This window comes from Fukomys damarensis, unplaced genomic scaffold (genome assembly GCF_012274545.1).
Source record: "Fukomys damarensis isolate Sample0158 unplaced genomic scaffold, DMR_v1.0_HiC HiC_scaffold_2, whole genome shotgun sequence".
Taxonomy (NCBI): Eukaryota; Metazoa; Chordata; class Mammalia; order Rodentia; family Bathyergidae; genus Fukomys; species Fukomys damarensis.
The window spans coordinates 2,595,986-2,612,609 of NW_022900914.1; the positions used below are offsets into that span (position 1 = coordinate 2,595,986).

General features: G+C 35.5%; 1 protein-coding gene across 9 annotated transcripts in view; it reads right to left on the reverse strand.

Annotated features, from left to right (window-relative positions):
* Nucleotides 1–16,624, reverse strand: part of Pum2 (pumilio RNA binding family member 2) — a 77,703-nt gene that overhangs the window by 58,528 nt on the left and 2,551 nt on the right. For 8 of the 9 annotated variants that reach the window (XM_010618025.3, XM_033762913.1, XM_010618022.2 and 5 more), the window contains exons 2-3: nt 11,216–11,284; nt 3,537–3,645 (exon numbers count right to left, since the gene is read on the reverse strand). In XM_010618025.3, the coding sequence (XP_010616327.1) occupies nt 3,537–3,645; nt 11,216–11,266 (160 nt within the window). In that variant the 5' untranslated portion in view covers nt 11,267–11,284. Of the gene's footprint in view, nt 1–3,536; nt 3,646–10,169; nt 10,291–11,215; nt 11,285–16,624 lie in introns of those variants that run through there. The other variant, XM_010618026.3, reaches the window with a different exon arrangement.

Consider the following 16,624-nt stretch of genomic DNA (forward strand, 5'->3'; position numbering starts at 1 on the left):
TAGTGTGAGCAGTATAGCATAGGTATTAAAGCCAGAACTGGCTGTTTTGTTTTGTTTTGTTTTGTTTTTTTTTTGGAGACTGGGTGTTGCTATACATTTCAGGCTGGCCTTGAAGTCAGTATGTAGCCTGAGCTGAACTCCAAATTGTGGCAAACCTCCTGCCTCAGCCTCCGAGTGCTGGGATTATAGTCATGTGCCACCATGCCTGACATCAGAACTGGCTTTTTTTTGTTTGTTTGTTTTGTTTTTTGAGACAGGGTCTCACTATGCAGTCGAGACTCACCTGGAACTCACTATGTAGCCCAGGATGGTCTCGAACTCACAGCGATCCTCCTGCCTCAGCCTCTCAAGTGCTGGGATTACAGGCATGTGCCACCACACCCAGCTTTATTATTTGGGTTGTATTTTTTTTGTCTTTTGGTACTGGGGATCGAACTGGGTCCTTGCACTTGCGAGTCAGGCTCTGGAACCACTGAACTAAATCCCCAGCCCTTATCAATAACTTTTCATTCCACTGAGACTCACTGGCTGAGGCACATTCTTCAAAAATAGAGAACAGCCCTCTTTGGTAACAAACAGGTAAAAAGCCTACACAAACAACATTTCACCAAAATGGTCACTGGAGGTGAAGTCTGAGTTGTTCAAAAGTATTACACTAAAAAGTTTTTTTCAAATCCTTTTATTAAATCATAATGCAACGATTCATAATAAAGTTTTTAGGAATAAAACCTAGACTAAAACAACATCCAAACTGGCAGCATGCCTCCAAATCAGTTATATACTGGATAAATTCAGAACACACTGCTGTAACTATAAACACAAATGAGTTTGGAAAATCAGCAATACCACAGAATGTTCTACTGGGTGAAAACATTAAATATCACCTAAATATTTTTAGAAATTTTTTTCTAAAATTCTAAATTTCTTTAGATGTTAACTATTCACCCGATACGAATACCTTTTCTACATATTTTTTTGATGAAAAAGGAAATATTTAAGATCTGAGGGCTAGTGTGGGACATACACGTATGACTAATACATGGAAGACAACATTCAAATAGTTTTTGCTGAAATTTTTAATCAGTCTCTAGTTACCTCTGGCTCATCTGTGAACAGGTACAATATTCCCTACAGATTATCTATGCTAAATACCACAGGAGCATTTAGTTATCATTTCATTAACTATAGAAATTTTAAAATGATTGCTATTTTGTTATATCATACTAAAACACTTCCATTTCAGTACCTGTATGCCTAAGAAATTAGCCATTTCACCCTTGCATTCACTCATCTACGAAGTTCAAAGACAGATTTGCTGTGTATTCAGCATTGTGCTACATATGGGGAATCCAATAATAAGATCATCTCTACCCTCAAGACAAGCATGTTCAATACAAGGCAATCACAACAGGGTAAAAGTGCTTCAACAAAAATAATCCACAATACTATAGGAACACAAAAGATGGGTAACTGATTTTTCCCAATTTTAGAGTGAATAAATCCCAAAAGAAGTGGTATTTAAAGTGAATGCAAGGACCGGGGATTTACCTCAGAGGTTTATGGCCTGCCTTGCAAGTGCAAAGACCCGAGTTCAATCCCCAGTACCAAATAAAAAACAAAAAACAAAAAAACAAAGTGAATGCAAAAAACAAAGAGTTCAAATGAGGCAGCTGGGGAGTGAGAACGTCTCCATTACAGAAACCAGCACAGTTAAATGACTGAAAGTGCCAAGAAAACTTAACATGACAATTCAAGTACACTGCTTTAGCTGAAGAGGAGTTTCACATGTTGTACATTTAAGCCTCCTGGAGTCAGACAAACTTTTGCAGAACTTCTGTAGAATGACAATTCCCTTAGAGTAAGAAACATTATTCGTATTTGTACATGTTTGGTATTCAATAAATGTTAGGTCTATTCATTTGTAATTTTGTCATTTAATAGTAAAAGACTAATAATGAAAATTTTATCTATACAACTAAAATTTAAGTTCAGAAGTCATATAGAAACTGATTTAAAATTATGTATTTGACATTTTCTCTATCACCCATCTTGAAAGTAATCTTTCACTTCCAAGTTGCCATGCTGTACGAGAGGCTTTCCTTGTAAGCACCCTAAAAAAATCTGGCTCCAATAATTACCTCTTCAACTCTTTAAAATGTCCATCAACCAAGTTATAGAATGTAGAGTAGCACTCTTGGTAAAGAATGTGCCATTTGCAGGGAACATGTATCCCAGCCCAAATTACCAAAAATTTTAAACTCTGGGTCTACTATAAGTTAATTCTAATTGAGAACTTCCTGAGAGCAAGGGTAATAGCTCACTTATCTTTCTAGCCTTCAAAACTGGCACACACCAGTTACACACTGGTTGAACACAAACAAATTTCTAATATTTTAAGAAAATCCAACCTAAATTAGCCCTTATCAACTTTTTAAAAAAATGTTTTATTTTGTTTTGGTACTGGGGGATTGAATCCAGTGTTTTCACACTGAACTCCATCCATTCCCAGCCCTTTTTTATTTTTACTTTACTTTGAGACAAGGTCTTGCTAAGGCACTAAGTTGACCAGGTTGGGCTCAAACTTGCAATCCTCCATTTTGACTGAAAAAAAAAAAAATTATTAAAATTTTCTAGAACTTCCTAATTTCCTGGGTTTTTAGCTTTCTGGCATTTAGTTGAGTGATAATAAAATTTAAAACTAAAAAGTTTTAAATTATTTTAATAATTTGGAGGCTAAAGAAATATCTAGTAATTTACAGTAATTCACTCAAAAAGTAAGGTGAACCTGATAATTATCATCTGGGAATTTGGTTTATCACTACTTTGGTCATTCTGCATTAACTTAAGCAACCTTCATTAAACTCCATAATGAAAGGAGAAAACTTATTTGCAAATACATACGTGTTGACATATCTGTACACCTCTCAAATTTTACTTAGCAGAAATAGCTTTAAAAAATACAATGATAAATGATATGCTATTTTAAGAATATAGTTACACCTTCAAATTTAACAACAAACACTGTCACTCCTGCCGGTCACACTCCTTATGTGACAGTTTCTTAGACCCAACTCTCTTCCCACTGCTTATAGAAATAACAACCATTTACATCTGCTGTCTTTCTAGGAGCTCTGTGAACCAAAGTGACTGGTAAATCAAGACAGTTTACCTACTTTCTAGTATAGCTAATGTCTAATAACAGTTACAGTGAGCTACAACTAGAAAAATCACTCATGGCCACCCAATACAAGATTGAAAATTCCTATGGTTAAACCAATATGTCCTCTGTTTTTAGAAGTAATTCAAAATTTATCATCAGTTAATTAAAAAAAAGAAAATGTGGTAAACATGCCTAATCAATTATGGGCACTAATGAACTAAGTGTACTGTCAGACAAGGGTTTAACTGCCCTAAGAAAATGTGAAATATAAGGATTTATGAAAGCCTCAATAGACATCAAACATTTTTTCCTAATATTATTTAGGGATAAGAAGGGTTATATCAAGTCTATTCATAATATTCATGTAGTAACTTACGAGAAGTTCCCCATGCAGTCTCTCTCCATTCATCATCCCCAAGAAATATGCCTTTTTGTCCATCTTTTGTTGAATCATCAGGTTCCCAAAATTTTTTGGTAGGCAAAAGCTATTTGGGAGGAAAAAATTTACATTTAAATTTTATTCTAATTACAAAGAATATATGGAGAGCAGTAAATATATCATTGACATATATACAAAGCGATTTATTTTCTAAGTTGTCTCATGAATGGTAAAATAAATCCTCACCTAGGTTTATGTACCAACTCTAATAATTTTGAACCTAAACATTACCCAAAGTCCACTTCTGAGTTTATCTTTCTCAAAAATATTTGTTATAATGTGATTTTCTATATATATAGTTCTTCAAAAGGCTTAATTTATGAATACATATTTTAAATTTTTTGTTGGTTTGGTGACAGGATCTGACTGCTATCCAGGCTAACCTCAAACTCAAGATCCTCCTGCCTCAACTTCCTGTGCTGCTGGGGTTACAGCACAAACCACCATACCCAGACCGTCAAAGTTCTTATTCAAGAAGAAGTAACAAACTCTCCATGGGAGTAATTGAAGTGTTTCTTTTTTGGGGGGGTTTTTTGAGACAGGGTCTCATTATGTAGTTGAGACTGACCTGGAACTCACTATGTAGCTCAGGCTGGTCTCGAACTCACAGTGATCCTCCTGCCTCAGCCTCCCGAGGGCTGGGATTACAGCGTGCGCCACCACGCCCAGCCTGAAGTGTTTCTTTCACTTTCAAGAACTACCTTTGAACAACCTCCCATCTTACAATTTTCAGAATAGAAAATATATTTTTCATTCTTTCTTCAGTTATTCAATGGAAGTGAACTTCATAACTCTGATTAATTCTTGGACATTATCAAACTGTCAATCCCAAATCAAAAAGCTATAGGCAGAGTATGGAAAACACACACACAAAAAAATCTACAAATACTTTTGGTAGCAAGCTCAAATCCTTGTACTCTATCTCATATGGATACATAACACCACATAAAAACTATTTTTGATAAAGCCATTCACTAAATTACTAACAATTCTTATTTGGGGAATTCCTAAACATTCCTTAATAAATACCCAGGTCTCTCCTCTACTATCCCTGACCCTCTTAGGAGGTTGACTTGGGATATCTGAAAATAACAGACTGGCTTTCTGAGATACACTTTGGCATTTTTAAACGCATGTTCACAAAACATTCATCACGCTCAGTCCATAATCAGGTGCTGGATCATTCAGTGTTCATAATCAAACCCATATATACTTCTACTACTATGCTTATCACACTGAATTAGCTGCATTTGCCTCTTTAAACTCATGATAACCTCATCTTCAAAGAGCTCACAATTACAAAGACTGTAATAAAATGTAAATCAGTACAATCTGAATTGGGAAAGGAGGGACACTACAGCATGTATGCTCAGGGGTGGAGGTAAGGGCTGGGGGCACTGCTAGAAGCTAAGAGTTAAGGAAGACATAAGCCTGAACAAAACAGTAAATAAAACATGAACAGAGATGTAGTTTGAGAAAACCCATAATGTATAAAACGCAGTGTAAGATATAGGGATAGAAGAAGGCCAAAAGTTAACGCTGGTAAAGCTAACCAGGTTGTAACAAGGGCCCTTACAAAAGAAGCGAAGAAAATTAGATGCTACACTGAAGCCATGGGAGATCTGGACAAGTTGATAGAGTGACACTATGTTATGGAAGTAACTCCAGTTGTAAGAATAGCAGAAGGGGAAGAGACTATAGAGATAAGACCAGTTTAGGAAAACTAACAATAAAGACAAGATACCAAGAAATGAAAGAGGGTACTGGTAGAAAGTACTGAGAAAATAAAATGGACAATAATGTGTTCTAACAAAGATCCCAGTAAGTAAACTACAACTTCCATCATAGTTTAAAAACTTTTTAAAAATTCACTATAAAAGATCTGTATAAATATTCAAAATATAAAGCTGATAATACTCTTGCAGCACATTTGATATAAATTGAGCATTTATTTATAATAAAAGCCAAGTTAGGGCCAGGGATTTAGCTCAGTGGTGCTGTGCCTGCCTGTCCAAGTGCAAGGACCCGAGTTCAATCCCCGGTACCAAAAAAAAAAAAAAAAAAAAAAAAAAAAAGCCAAGTTAATCCCTTAAAAATATTATTTGTTTTTGTGTTTTTTTGTTTATTTGCTTTGCTTTTTGAGACATGGTCTTGCTTTGCCATTTTGGGCTGGCCTCTGAACTATGTTCAGGTTAGCCTTGAACGCAAGGTAATCCTCCTGCCTCAGCCTCCCACATTTTGGAATTACAGGCATGTACCACCACGCCTGGCTCTTTAAAATATCGTTTAAAGAAGTCATTTCAGGAAAATTAAAATCATGCCAAAAATAAATGTTTTGCCCCATACAGGATAAAAAAACAAAACAAAACAAAACAAAAAAAAACTTGAGCACCATAATAATAACAAAACAAAGAACGTAAAATAAAGTTATAACAAGAAAAACATTAATCACAAAGGGAGAAGTGGCTGAAACATTTATCTAAGGTAGCAGAAATAACAGAAGTCCCATGAAGAGACTATTTCAAAACCTTTACAGATTGTTTTGTGAGTGACCTAGACCACTGCTTTAAAATGCAAACTGCCTAAGTGGGGTGTCAGCTGGTTTCCCACATCAAACACTTACCAAGCACCATACTATGAGTACCTCATCATTTTGGAAATATTTATAAATTACTATAGACAAGAAAACAATTTAGTGGTCAAAACAAACAGTTCTACCAAGGGCCTAAATCAACATTCTAGAACTTTCTATGGCAATTTAGACAATGATTCAAGCACAGTTAAGAGAAACTACTATCTTGTGACCAAGAGTAAATTATAATGAACAAATAAAAGAGAAGGCAACAATTCAAGAAAGAGGACAGTTAAAAACACTTTTTTAAAGGTTAAATGATAAATTAAAATTTCTTTCAATGAAAGAAACAATAGAGATTTGCCCCTGGAGACTCTTTTACTATAGTAGAAATAAAGATGCACAAGGCTAACAAGGCTAAAACAAGGCTAAGAAATCTTAACTACCTGTAAAATATATTATCCAACACTGTTTCATATTAGCTGCCTAATTCACAAAGCTCTAAAACAAGGTAGGACATTCAGTATTTATTAATCAACCTGCCCCTTCATCCTTCTAACTCGAAATGGCTGGGTTTTACAATGTCCTTTGGAAGCACTTCTGGTTTGCCCTCTCCACTTCTAAAGAAATCAGCACCTTAGCATTTTACCTCAAAAAATTAACAAATCAAATTCTTGTCCAACATTTATAGGATGTGCACTTATACTTCATATTTTAAAAACATAAACTATAACGTGAAATCCCAAATCTCTCAAATTAACATAATCAAAAGATTTAAAAGCTAAATGTTCACTTATGAAGTTTTCAATCCAGAGGTTCATGTAATATCTCAATCCAATCTGGGATACTTTCAAGAAAAAGGATGCTACTAATAATTACTGTACACCTTAACAACACACATACACAACTGGACTCTATTAGGCAAATGAGGATGAAAGCATATCCCACTTATTAATACAAGTTCATAAGAGACAAAAATAGATGATAAAATTTAGTTGTACAGGGAAAAAAAAATTAAGTTGTACAGAGAACAAAACAAAGTAATTCCCTAAAAATCCAATGAGTCTTTTCTTAATTTTAATCTTTTATATGAATAAAAAATTTTAGCACTTAAAAAAAATTTCTGGCTCATACCACTTCTGCACATCTTTTCCATTTCTGATATCCCTTAATATCAACCAGCAAAACTAAATGTGGTTATTTCTGGTGTGAAGTAATATTATAGTTAAAACACTGATAAACTGAAAACTACTGTTCAATTATTATGTGGCTTTGGGCCAGTTAATCTAAGTCAGTTTTCTCAAGTGAAAAGGAAAAACAAAAACTTCCTGTCATACTCATAATAAGACTAGAGTAACGTAAGTAAATTTCTTAACACATCATCTAGCATGTAACATTAGGAGCCTTTCTACCACAAAGTATAAATCCTATTAACATTATAAAACATGAATTAACATACTGGTCTGCAACATGGGTGATTATTTCAAAGAATTATACCATTCATTACATGCCTACAGCTGTTTGCCTTTTTTCTTGAGTCAAGTTTCAGCATCCGTGCAGGAAGATGAAACTATTACTTATGAAGGATGGTTACCTAGTATAGTCACATTCTACACAAGGAAATAAGAATCCAAGGTTACACTACAGACAGCTGGTAAATGGCAGCATTGGGATTTGAGCCCATTATCTATTTTCTCTTAACCACAGAAGAGTTTTTATCAGATATAGTCCAACTAATCAATATTTCTGAAAAATCTTTAGTATTAGAACACCATTAGGCAAAATGAAGAGTTTTAAGATACTGTGATGATTTTCCCATCACAAAGAATAAACTATAAAATGGCAGAAAGATCAGCTATTTGAACACTATTGGAAATAACTGGTCCCCTTACCAGCTATCCCTTACAGCCCAGATCAAAATTTGAGCATTTTAGAGATACATAGTCACACAACAGGTTATTCTTCTTTACAAAGACTTAGTCTTACACTAATACCACTAGTGAGAGATAAGAAAAAAGTCTCCTCACTCCCATACCTAGTACTGTTTTCCACTTTACCACACTACCTCGGATTTTGGTACACAAATTTTAAAAATGTTTTAAGTATTATCATATTAGAAAAGGAGGCCAGGGATTTAGTTCAGTGGTTTCGCCACCTGCCTTGCAAGTCAAGAGCCCGAGTTTGATCCCTGGTACCAAAAAATAGATAGATAGACAGATAGATAGATAGATAGACAGACAGACAGACAGACAGATAGATAGATAGATAGGACAGGACATTGGATAGATAGATAGGAGAGGACATTATTTATCATACTAAGCTATGAAAATAGCCTCAGTGTAAATCACATTAACTCAGTGATTGGAAGATAAATTCTAGCTTGCCCAAGGAATTTCAGGCAGGATCCCTTTTCCATTGTTTAAAAAAATAAACAAGAACCCAGCTATATATATTGTAACAACGTAGAGATGAAAATATGCCTCTGCATTGTTTGATTAAAATCTCCCATGTTTTCTTTCCCTTTTTTTCTTGGTTTTCTGAGACAGGGCCTCACTATGTAATTCAGGCTGTTCCTCCTGCCTTCAATGCTCTTTTTAAGCTAAATGACATAATCCAAATTATTAGAGGTCTTTTGACAAAAACATGCTATTAGGTAAAAATTAACAGGTGAATTTATTAATAGATGATATAAATGTCTCCATTTCTGGATGATCAACCAAGACTGCCCTTCTGATAAGGGCTCAGTAAAGCCATCCTGACCTACAAAAAAAGAAATGGTATATTTGAGATGAGCCCTACATGTAAATGCAATGCTTTGCACATTCCAGATTTATAATACTTAAGACATAATAAGCAAAACTTTATCCTAAAAGAAAAAGTAAAGAGTAGAGAAATCCACTGACAGAGGATTTTTGCATTACAGATGAAAAGCAAAAGATTAAAAAAAAAAAAAAAAAAAAAAAGTAAATTTAGAAAACTCAAGAGCCAGAAATTAAAGGCTGCTTTTAATATATTTTAATGAATGAATTCTGGGATAAAACAAAAACAAAAAAACCTCACCTGTAAGGAAAGGAGGAGAAGACTGGTGAGAGAGAGACAGGCAAAGAAGGAAATCCCAGAAGGTTCCCTGCTGCCTGTGAGGTGAGCAAAGATAGAGAGGCTTGTGGGAGAGAACCCAGAGATAGAAATCGGATAGTTTTCTGAGCTATCTCTTATAGTTAACAATATCAGCTCGTAAACTACTAAGAAAAAAAACTTATTTAGTAAAATCATTTAAAAATACATTTGTTCTGGATGAAGGACACAGACACACTGATCTGCTATTTACTAGATAGCAGGCAACATAAGCCCCCAGACAACTTTGCTTTCCATGTTTGGCATACCCCTTTGGAAAGCCTGAATTTAGGCTTATTCAATGCACTCTTCAACCCAGCTGGGTTTTTTTTCCCCAAAAACATTCTTCTATCTCCAAATAACTTAATTTTCAACTACTGTTTCTGACCCTGACATTTTTTAAGGCAGGAAAGATACCTTTAGATTAACCAAATATTATTTAGAAAGAGGGAAAAAGAAAATCTATTTATAAATATATACACAATATACATCTTGTAAGTATAGGGAGTCTAAAATTAATGCAGGGGTGTGACTATACTTGCTCTTAAGAAGAACCATGTTCAAGTCTGTCAGACCAGAAGGCTAAAATACTGTTCAAATCTTTTAAGGTAATGTTATTTTGCTTTCTAAATACCAAAGAAAACAAGCTCAACTGTGAAAGAACAAAAGCCCTTTCAAATTCCCTTTTTAGTCTCTCATAATGTAACTAATGCCTAAGCAGCCACTGTACTGCAGTAAAGCCACAGATTTTATTTATTAAAAAAAAAAAAAAAAAAAAAAAGTATTCCCTCTCTCTATTTTTTCTTAGGGCCCGGAATTCCATTTTATGTACCGGACTAACAAGTTTATTTTGGCAATACTTAAGCTTAAGCACCTTAACTCACCCTTAAATCAGTCCTCTGAAAATGACAAACTCTTTGGAAAACGCTGTTCTGAAGAAGGGGAGGGTTAGCTAGCTGCAGGGTGCCCTCTTGTGGCCCAAAGGAGTGACTGGACTCTTTTTCTGCATCTGAAGAGCACAGCATTGGATGGAGTGAGTCTCATGAAGGTCTCTAATCTACCAAAGTAAAATAATCTCCAGGAGCAGGCAATTAATTACATATCTTAAGTCCGTTTACTATTATCAAAGTCCACACTATGTTAGTAGTACAGAGCATGACAAAATATATGACCACAAGAGATTTCATAATTAAACTTTTCTAAAAATTCACTATGTATATGGAAAACTATTTCAGATGCCTTAAAATATATAATGGTGAGGTTAAACTGGTGCTCCAAAGAAAACCATAGATTAACAAGAATGATAAAATTCAATTAAAAATATGGAGTACCTACTATCTTAGGCATTCAAAGCTAGCTAGCAATTTAATGGAGAGACAAATATAAATCAAACTGTAACCAGTAAGATTATAAAAGTATGTTTAAAGAACTGGGAGAAATCAGAAGAGGAAGCAATTAATTCTACTGCAGACAGCATTGACACAACAGATAAGTCTCTTCAGTAAAATCTCATAGGAAATTAGAAGTTTATTAAGCAAACAGCTTTGGATGAACAAGAGAAATCTGGCAGAGGGATAATAGTGAACAATCATGTGTGGCTAAAGCAAACAAAGCATACATACATAAAATGACAAAACAAAGATAAAAGTGTTTCCTTCTAAGCAAAGCTATATATACAGCTCATTACCAAAATATAAAAATCTAACCAAGTCGAGCAAGTCACCTAGACACAATCACATTAAAAATGACTTACCACTACAAGTTTAAAAAAGCAGGTGAAAGTCGTAACTACACAATTATAATCTTATGTTGAAAAAACATAGTTTGGAGGACATAACCACTGTTTCCAAGATTTATGGTTAAAAAAATTAAGTCTCAAAGGCTCAAATAAAGTCAGGTATCTAAGTTCTTAGTATTGGTAAATATTTACCTCTCCCATTCCCCGAGATTCTAATGCAAGAGCTTGAAAATCATGATTCATTTCATCCACAGATCAAACCTGTTGAATAAAAACAAAAATTAGACTATTTCTACATCAGATATATTTGCTAATATGAACACCAGCATAACCTGAGATATGCAAGAACAGATTTCTCTACATAGACAGACAGGTTTTCCCAAATAAGAGTACACAAATGCATATTAAAATTGTAGAAAAACATGGGACAAATGTTTTAATTAGTCTGTGTGCCAATAGAAAACTACAAGTTTTGAGCAAAAGATGAGATGGAAATAACAGAAAAAATAAGCCCAAGCACTAAAGTATCTTTTTATGTTTTATTTCCTATTGCAAAATTTTCTGCTACTTCGTTCCTTTGGTTAAGATTCTCCTAAATTTCTTTTATGTGTAGAATTTATACCAATGATAAATCTCACAATTCTTACACCCACCCATAATGCCAGCTATCTGGGAGATTGAGGCAGGAGGACTGCCAAGTTCAAATATAGCCTGGGCAACTTAGCCAGACCCTGTATCAAAATAAAATATTAAAAATGGTTGGGGGTATAGCACAGTGGTGGAATGTCCCTGAGCTCAATCTCCACTACCACCAAAAACAAAACACTGAATAAAATAGTGACCCAGTTCTATCTAAAAGCAATATATACTCTCAGAGCAACTCTAGTATTCAGAGTGAAATTTCAAGACTAATTATTTTTCCTTCTCTTCAAAATAAAACTAAAGGGTATTATTTTTCCATTCCTAAGAGCTTTTTATCTCTCAAAAAACTCTTTTTTATCTCTTATGTGATCATGTATAAACCCAAAGGCCCTTTGCCTTCTACAGTTTAAGAATGAGGGGAGGAACACTCAAGATGGATGCTACTACAAATTTATAGCTTTCAAATTCAACTGGGGAAATCTATTATTTTCCCTACTCAGTTACCTCCTTCTAAAAACTCCACACTATCTGACATGTGAAGGCACTTCTCCCTTACAGTACTGTTCTGTTCCCACTTTGCCTCTTAATGACATTATTCCTTTTACTTTCCTAGGTCTCTAGCTGCCTCTTCTCAGACTTCTTCAGATTACTACTTGTCTCCTTACCACATAAACACTAGTGTTCTTTGTATCCTTTCCAAGGTACTCTCTTTACCTTTTTGCCTGGATCAATCACCTCTCCTTTCAATTTTCAGAAAGGTAGTAGGTATATGCTTAGGACTCCCCCTCTTCCCATTTCCAAAGCTCTCTCCTCAAAATTTCTAGTTAACTTCCTCCTTCCATTCCCTGGACATACAATAGAATAATTCAACTTTTCCTTCTTTCCTACCTTTAAGTTTTTCTTTTCTTATACCCAATATCCAATCATTTTCCAACTTCTGCTAAGCCAACATCCTACCACTTTACACATTTTCCATCTGCCTAGTTGTTGAGACACCTTTGCCTTTTACCTAAAACACTCCAATCCTCTTTCCACCTTCCTATCCCACAATCTAATGTCCAAAATGTAATTAGTCATCATTCTGAACTGTGCTCTGATTATGTGACTCCCATATTTTAATCTTCCCTAAAGACAAAGCTCAAGCTCCCTACTGTGGCCGATGGAGACAGAAGTGGATTCATATCATACTTTTGGCCCCTGGTAGTTCTACAACTCTGGGCAAGTAATGTAAATTGTTTTTACTCAATTCCCTCATGCAAGGATAACAGCAGGAGATACCACACAGACTTGCTGTGAACACTGATTAAGGTAACAAAATACTTAAAATAGTGGCTGGTACACAAGTATCCATAAGCCAGTCATGAAAAAGAGCTTCGCTCTATTCATTCAATAGATCACTAGATGTCTACAATACAAATAAACAAACCTCTGCACCTTATATCTTAATATAAAAATTAACTCAATGAATCATGTAACAATAAGTAAAGGCTAAAATTACAAAACTTCTAGAAGAAAAGCTATGTGATCTTGTGTTCCATAATGGCTTGTTTTTGTTTTGTTTTGGCAGTATTCAGAATTTAACCCAGGGCCTTCACGCTGAGCTACATCCATCAGTCCTTTTTTCATTGAGACAGGATTTAGGGAAGTCAGTAAAATGCCCCGGGGTTAAGCTGAAACTTGCAATCCTCCTGTCTCAGAATCCCAAAGTACTGGGATCGCAGGCATGTACCACCAGGTCCAGCTTTCACAATGAGTTTTATATCAAAATCAAAAGCAAGAAAGAGTCCAAGCAGTGGCAAGAGGATCAAAACATCAAGGCTAGCCTAGGCAAGCAATCAGCAAGCCTCGTTCTTAAAAATCAGGGGGAGCGGCCTGTAGTTCAGAGGTAGACAGCTTGGTGGAGTATGTGCAAAGCCCTAACGCTGCAAAAAATAGTCCATAAAAGAAAAACTGATAAATTAGACTTTATCAAAATTAGAAGAATGCCCTACCACTGGCACAGTTACGAAAATGAAAACAAAAGCCCAGGAGAAAAGTACTTGCAAATCATATATCTAATAAAGAACTTCTCTCCAGAATGTGCAAAGAAATTGGGGGATGGGGGTTTTCAATACAAAAAAATGGGATCAGATAGGATCAAAACTGATACTACATCAAAGGAGATATAAGCACAGCAAAATCACCTATTTCTTTTCTCTTTCTCATTAAGAGTTCTCACAAAGTAACATTCCATGAGTCCTTCCACTGATTCAGTAAGCCTTTACTGTTAGGGAATTGATCATGTTATAAAGTATGCTGTGACGCCGCCTCACAGGCTGCATTCTCCTGGTGCATCTTGGCTCCTAAAATGACCTCATGCCCTTATCTCTGGTTACCCTCCCCCCCAAAGCCACAGTGGTCCAGGAAAGTTGAAACCTGTGTCTGCAGGACTGGGCCCATAAAAGCAATCTGGCCTGATAGGTTAAAAGTAGCTCACTCCTCATAAATAAGCAATAGCCCACCCCAAACTGATAAAAGGACCTTCCTTTCTTTGTTTTTTCTCTCTCTCCTCTCTCTCCTCCCTCTCCCTCTCTCTCTCTCTCTCTCTCTCTCTCTCTCTCTCTCTCTCCCCCCCCCTCTCCGCCTCCCGGCCTTTGTGCTCCGCCTGCCTCTCTACAATAAAGATCTGTCGGACCTCTCGGTGCATGAGTGACCTGATTGGGAAGGGGACACCCTAAGGGGACACGTGAGACCCCTTTCATTTACTGGGCACCTTCAATGCCTAAGAGCATGCAGAGACAAAGAAAGACTCAAATATGGTTACAATTTCAAAGAGTATACATGGTTCTCATGTATTTTCTGGTAATGGAGAAGTAGTCCATTCGGATCGAACCTTTGCACCAACTACAAACTCTGGACACAGTACAAAAACTACCTTAAGGCAATGGAAAACAAATGAAAAACAGAAACTAGAGGACAATCTATACTTAAAACAAAGGACTGGCCCAAAGTTAGTTTCTTTTAAATAAATTTTTTGCCTGAGGATAGCTGTGGGTGTGGAGGTGTGCCCCCAAATTCCTAGAGAATCCAGTGGTCCCACTAGACAGTTTGGGGGCATTAAAAGCAGCTAGAAAGCAAGGAAAAAAAAACCCCCAAAAGACATTTCCAAAATATATATGTAAGTAATGTTCCAATTTGTAGATGATCCTTGAACTTACACATTCAGGACACATTCCAAGCAGCCCAATTAATTTCCTCTGCTGACTACCACAGAAGTCACAGGAAGTTAGAGCTGAGCCCCATCAAAACAAATTAAACCCAATATTCTCTGTGGCATATAAAAAAATCTACAGTATTTTTAACACTGTCAGTCTTAAATACATATTACTAGATTAATAACAGGAAAATATGGCTTAAAGGAAAAAGAATCAATCCCAAAATAGCTCAGGTTAATATAAGCTAATCAAGAATATAAAACAACTATCAAAACTATACTCAAAGATGACAGAAATAATATATATTAGTGAATAAGCGAATATAAAATTTCAGCAAAGAAAAACTATAAAAATAACCAAATGAAAATTCTGGGGCTGGGGATTTAGCTCAGTGGTTCTGCTGCCTGCCTCATAAGTGCAAGGTCCTGAGTTTGATCCCCAGAACCAAAACACAAAAACAAACCAAGAAAATTCTGACACTGAAAAATAACTAAAATTGTTACTGGATGCACTTACCAAAAGATTGTAGAAAACAAAAGAAAGGGCCAATGAACTTGAAAACAGATCAACTAACTTTTTATCTATTAAAAAAACAAAACAAAACAAAACAGAAAAGCAGAAAGAAACAGAACCTGTGACCCATGGTATAACACTAAAAGATGTAACTTACAAGGAACTGGAGTTCTAGAAGGAAAAGAAAATGGATTGGAAAAAAATTTGAAGAAACAATGGCCACAAAGTTTGAGGACAGTTAAATTTACAAATTCAAGCTCAGTGAATCCATGGCAAGAAAAAACAAAGGAAAAAAAATCCATAACTAGGCAGGACCAAAGATGAACAACTATTGTATATGTAAAAGGAAATAATGGCAACCATCGTCACACTAAAAGTAAGGAGGTCCGATTATGTGACACCTGACAATGGACTTAACTCTGAGGAATGCTTTGCTAGATTTCCTTTTGGTGCAGACACCATGGAGTATGCTTAATCAAATCTAAATGATACACTGTACCACTATTCCTAGGCTACAAACCTAACTAGCAAGCTACTGTACCATATACTATACTCCAAGGTCACACATCTATATAGCACGTTACTGTACTGATTAGGGCAGGTAATTATAACACAAGTATTTTTATATTAAACATATCAATATACGGAAAAGGTACAGTGAAAGTATGGTCAAAAAGAAAAAAAAAAGTGCCATCTGTAGGGTTACTTAGCATGAAGGGAGCTTGTGGGACTGCAGTAGACACCGGTGAGTGGCAAATGAATGTCAAGTACTACACATTATTTCTACTGTAGACTTACACTTAGGCTAAACCAATTTTTCACATGTTTGTTCAATAATAAATTAGCCTTGACTTACTATAACTTAACTTTCCTTTGTGAACTTTTAGTTCATCTTTCTTTTAGCTTAAAATACATACAGCTATACAAAAAATAACTCCTTTATATTCTTATTCTATAAGACTTCTTCGATTTTCAACTTTTTAAAAATTCTTAAGCCTGTTAAAAACTAAGACACAAACACACATTACCTTAGGCCTACACAGGGTCAAGATCATCACTATAGGTTATTTTGTGGTACTGGCAACTGAACCCAAGGCCTTCACAGTTAGCTACATCCCCAGCCCCAACTTCCTTTTCAATTTGATACAAGATTTCTTTAAGTCACTCAATTGCCCAGGCTGGTCTTGAACCTGCAATCCTGCCTCAGCCTCCCAGAGTATTGGGATTACAGGTGTGCCATGCTCAACTAAGA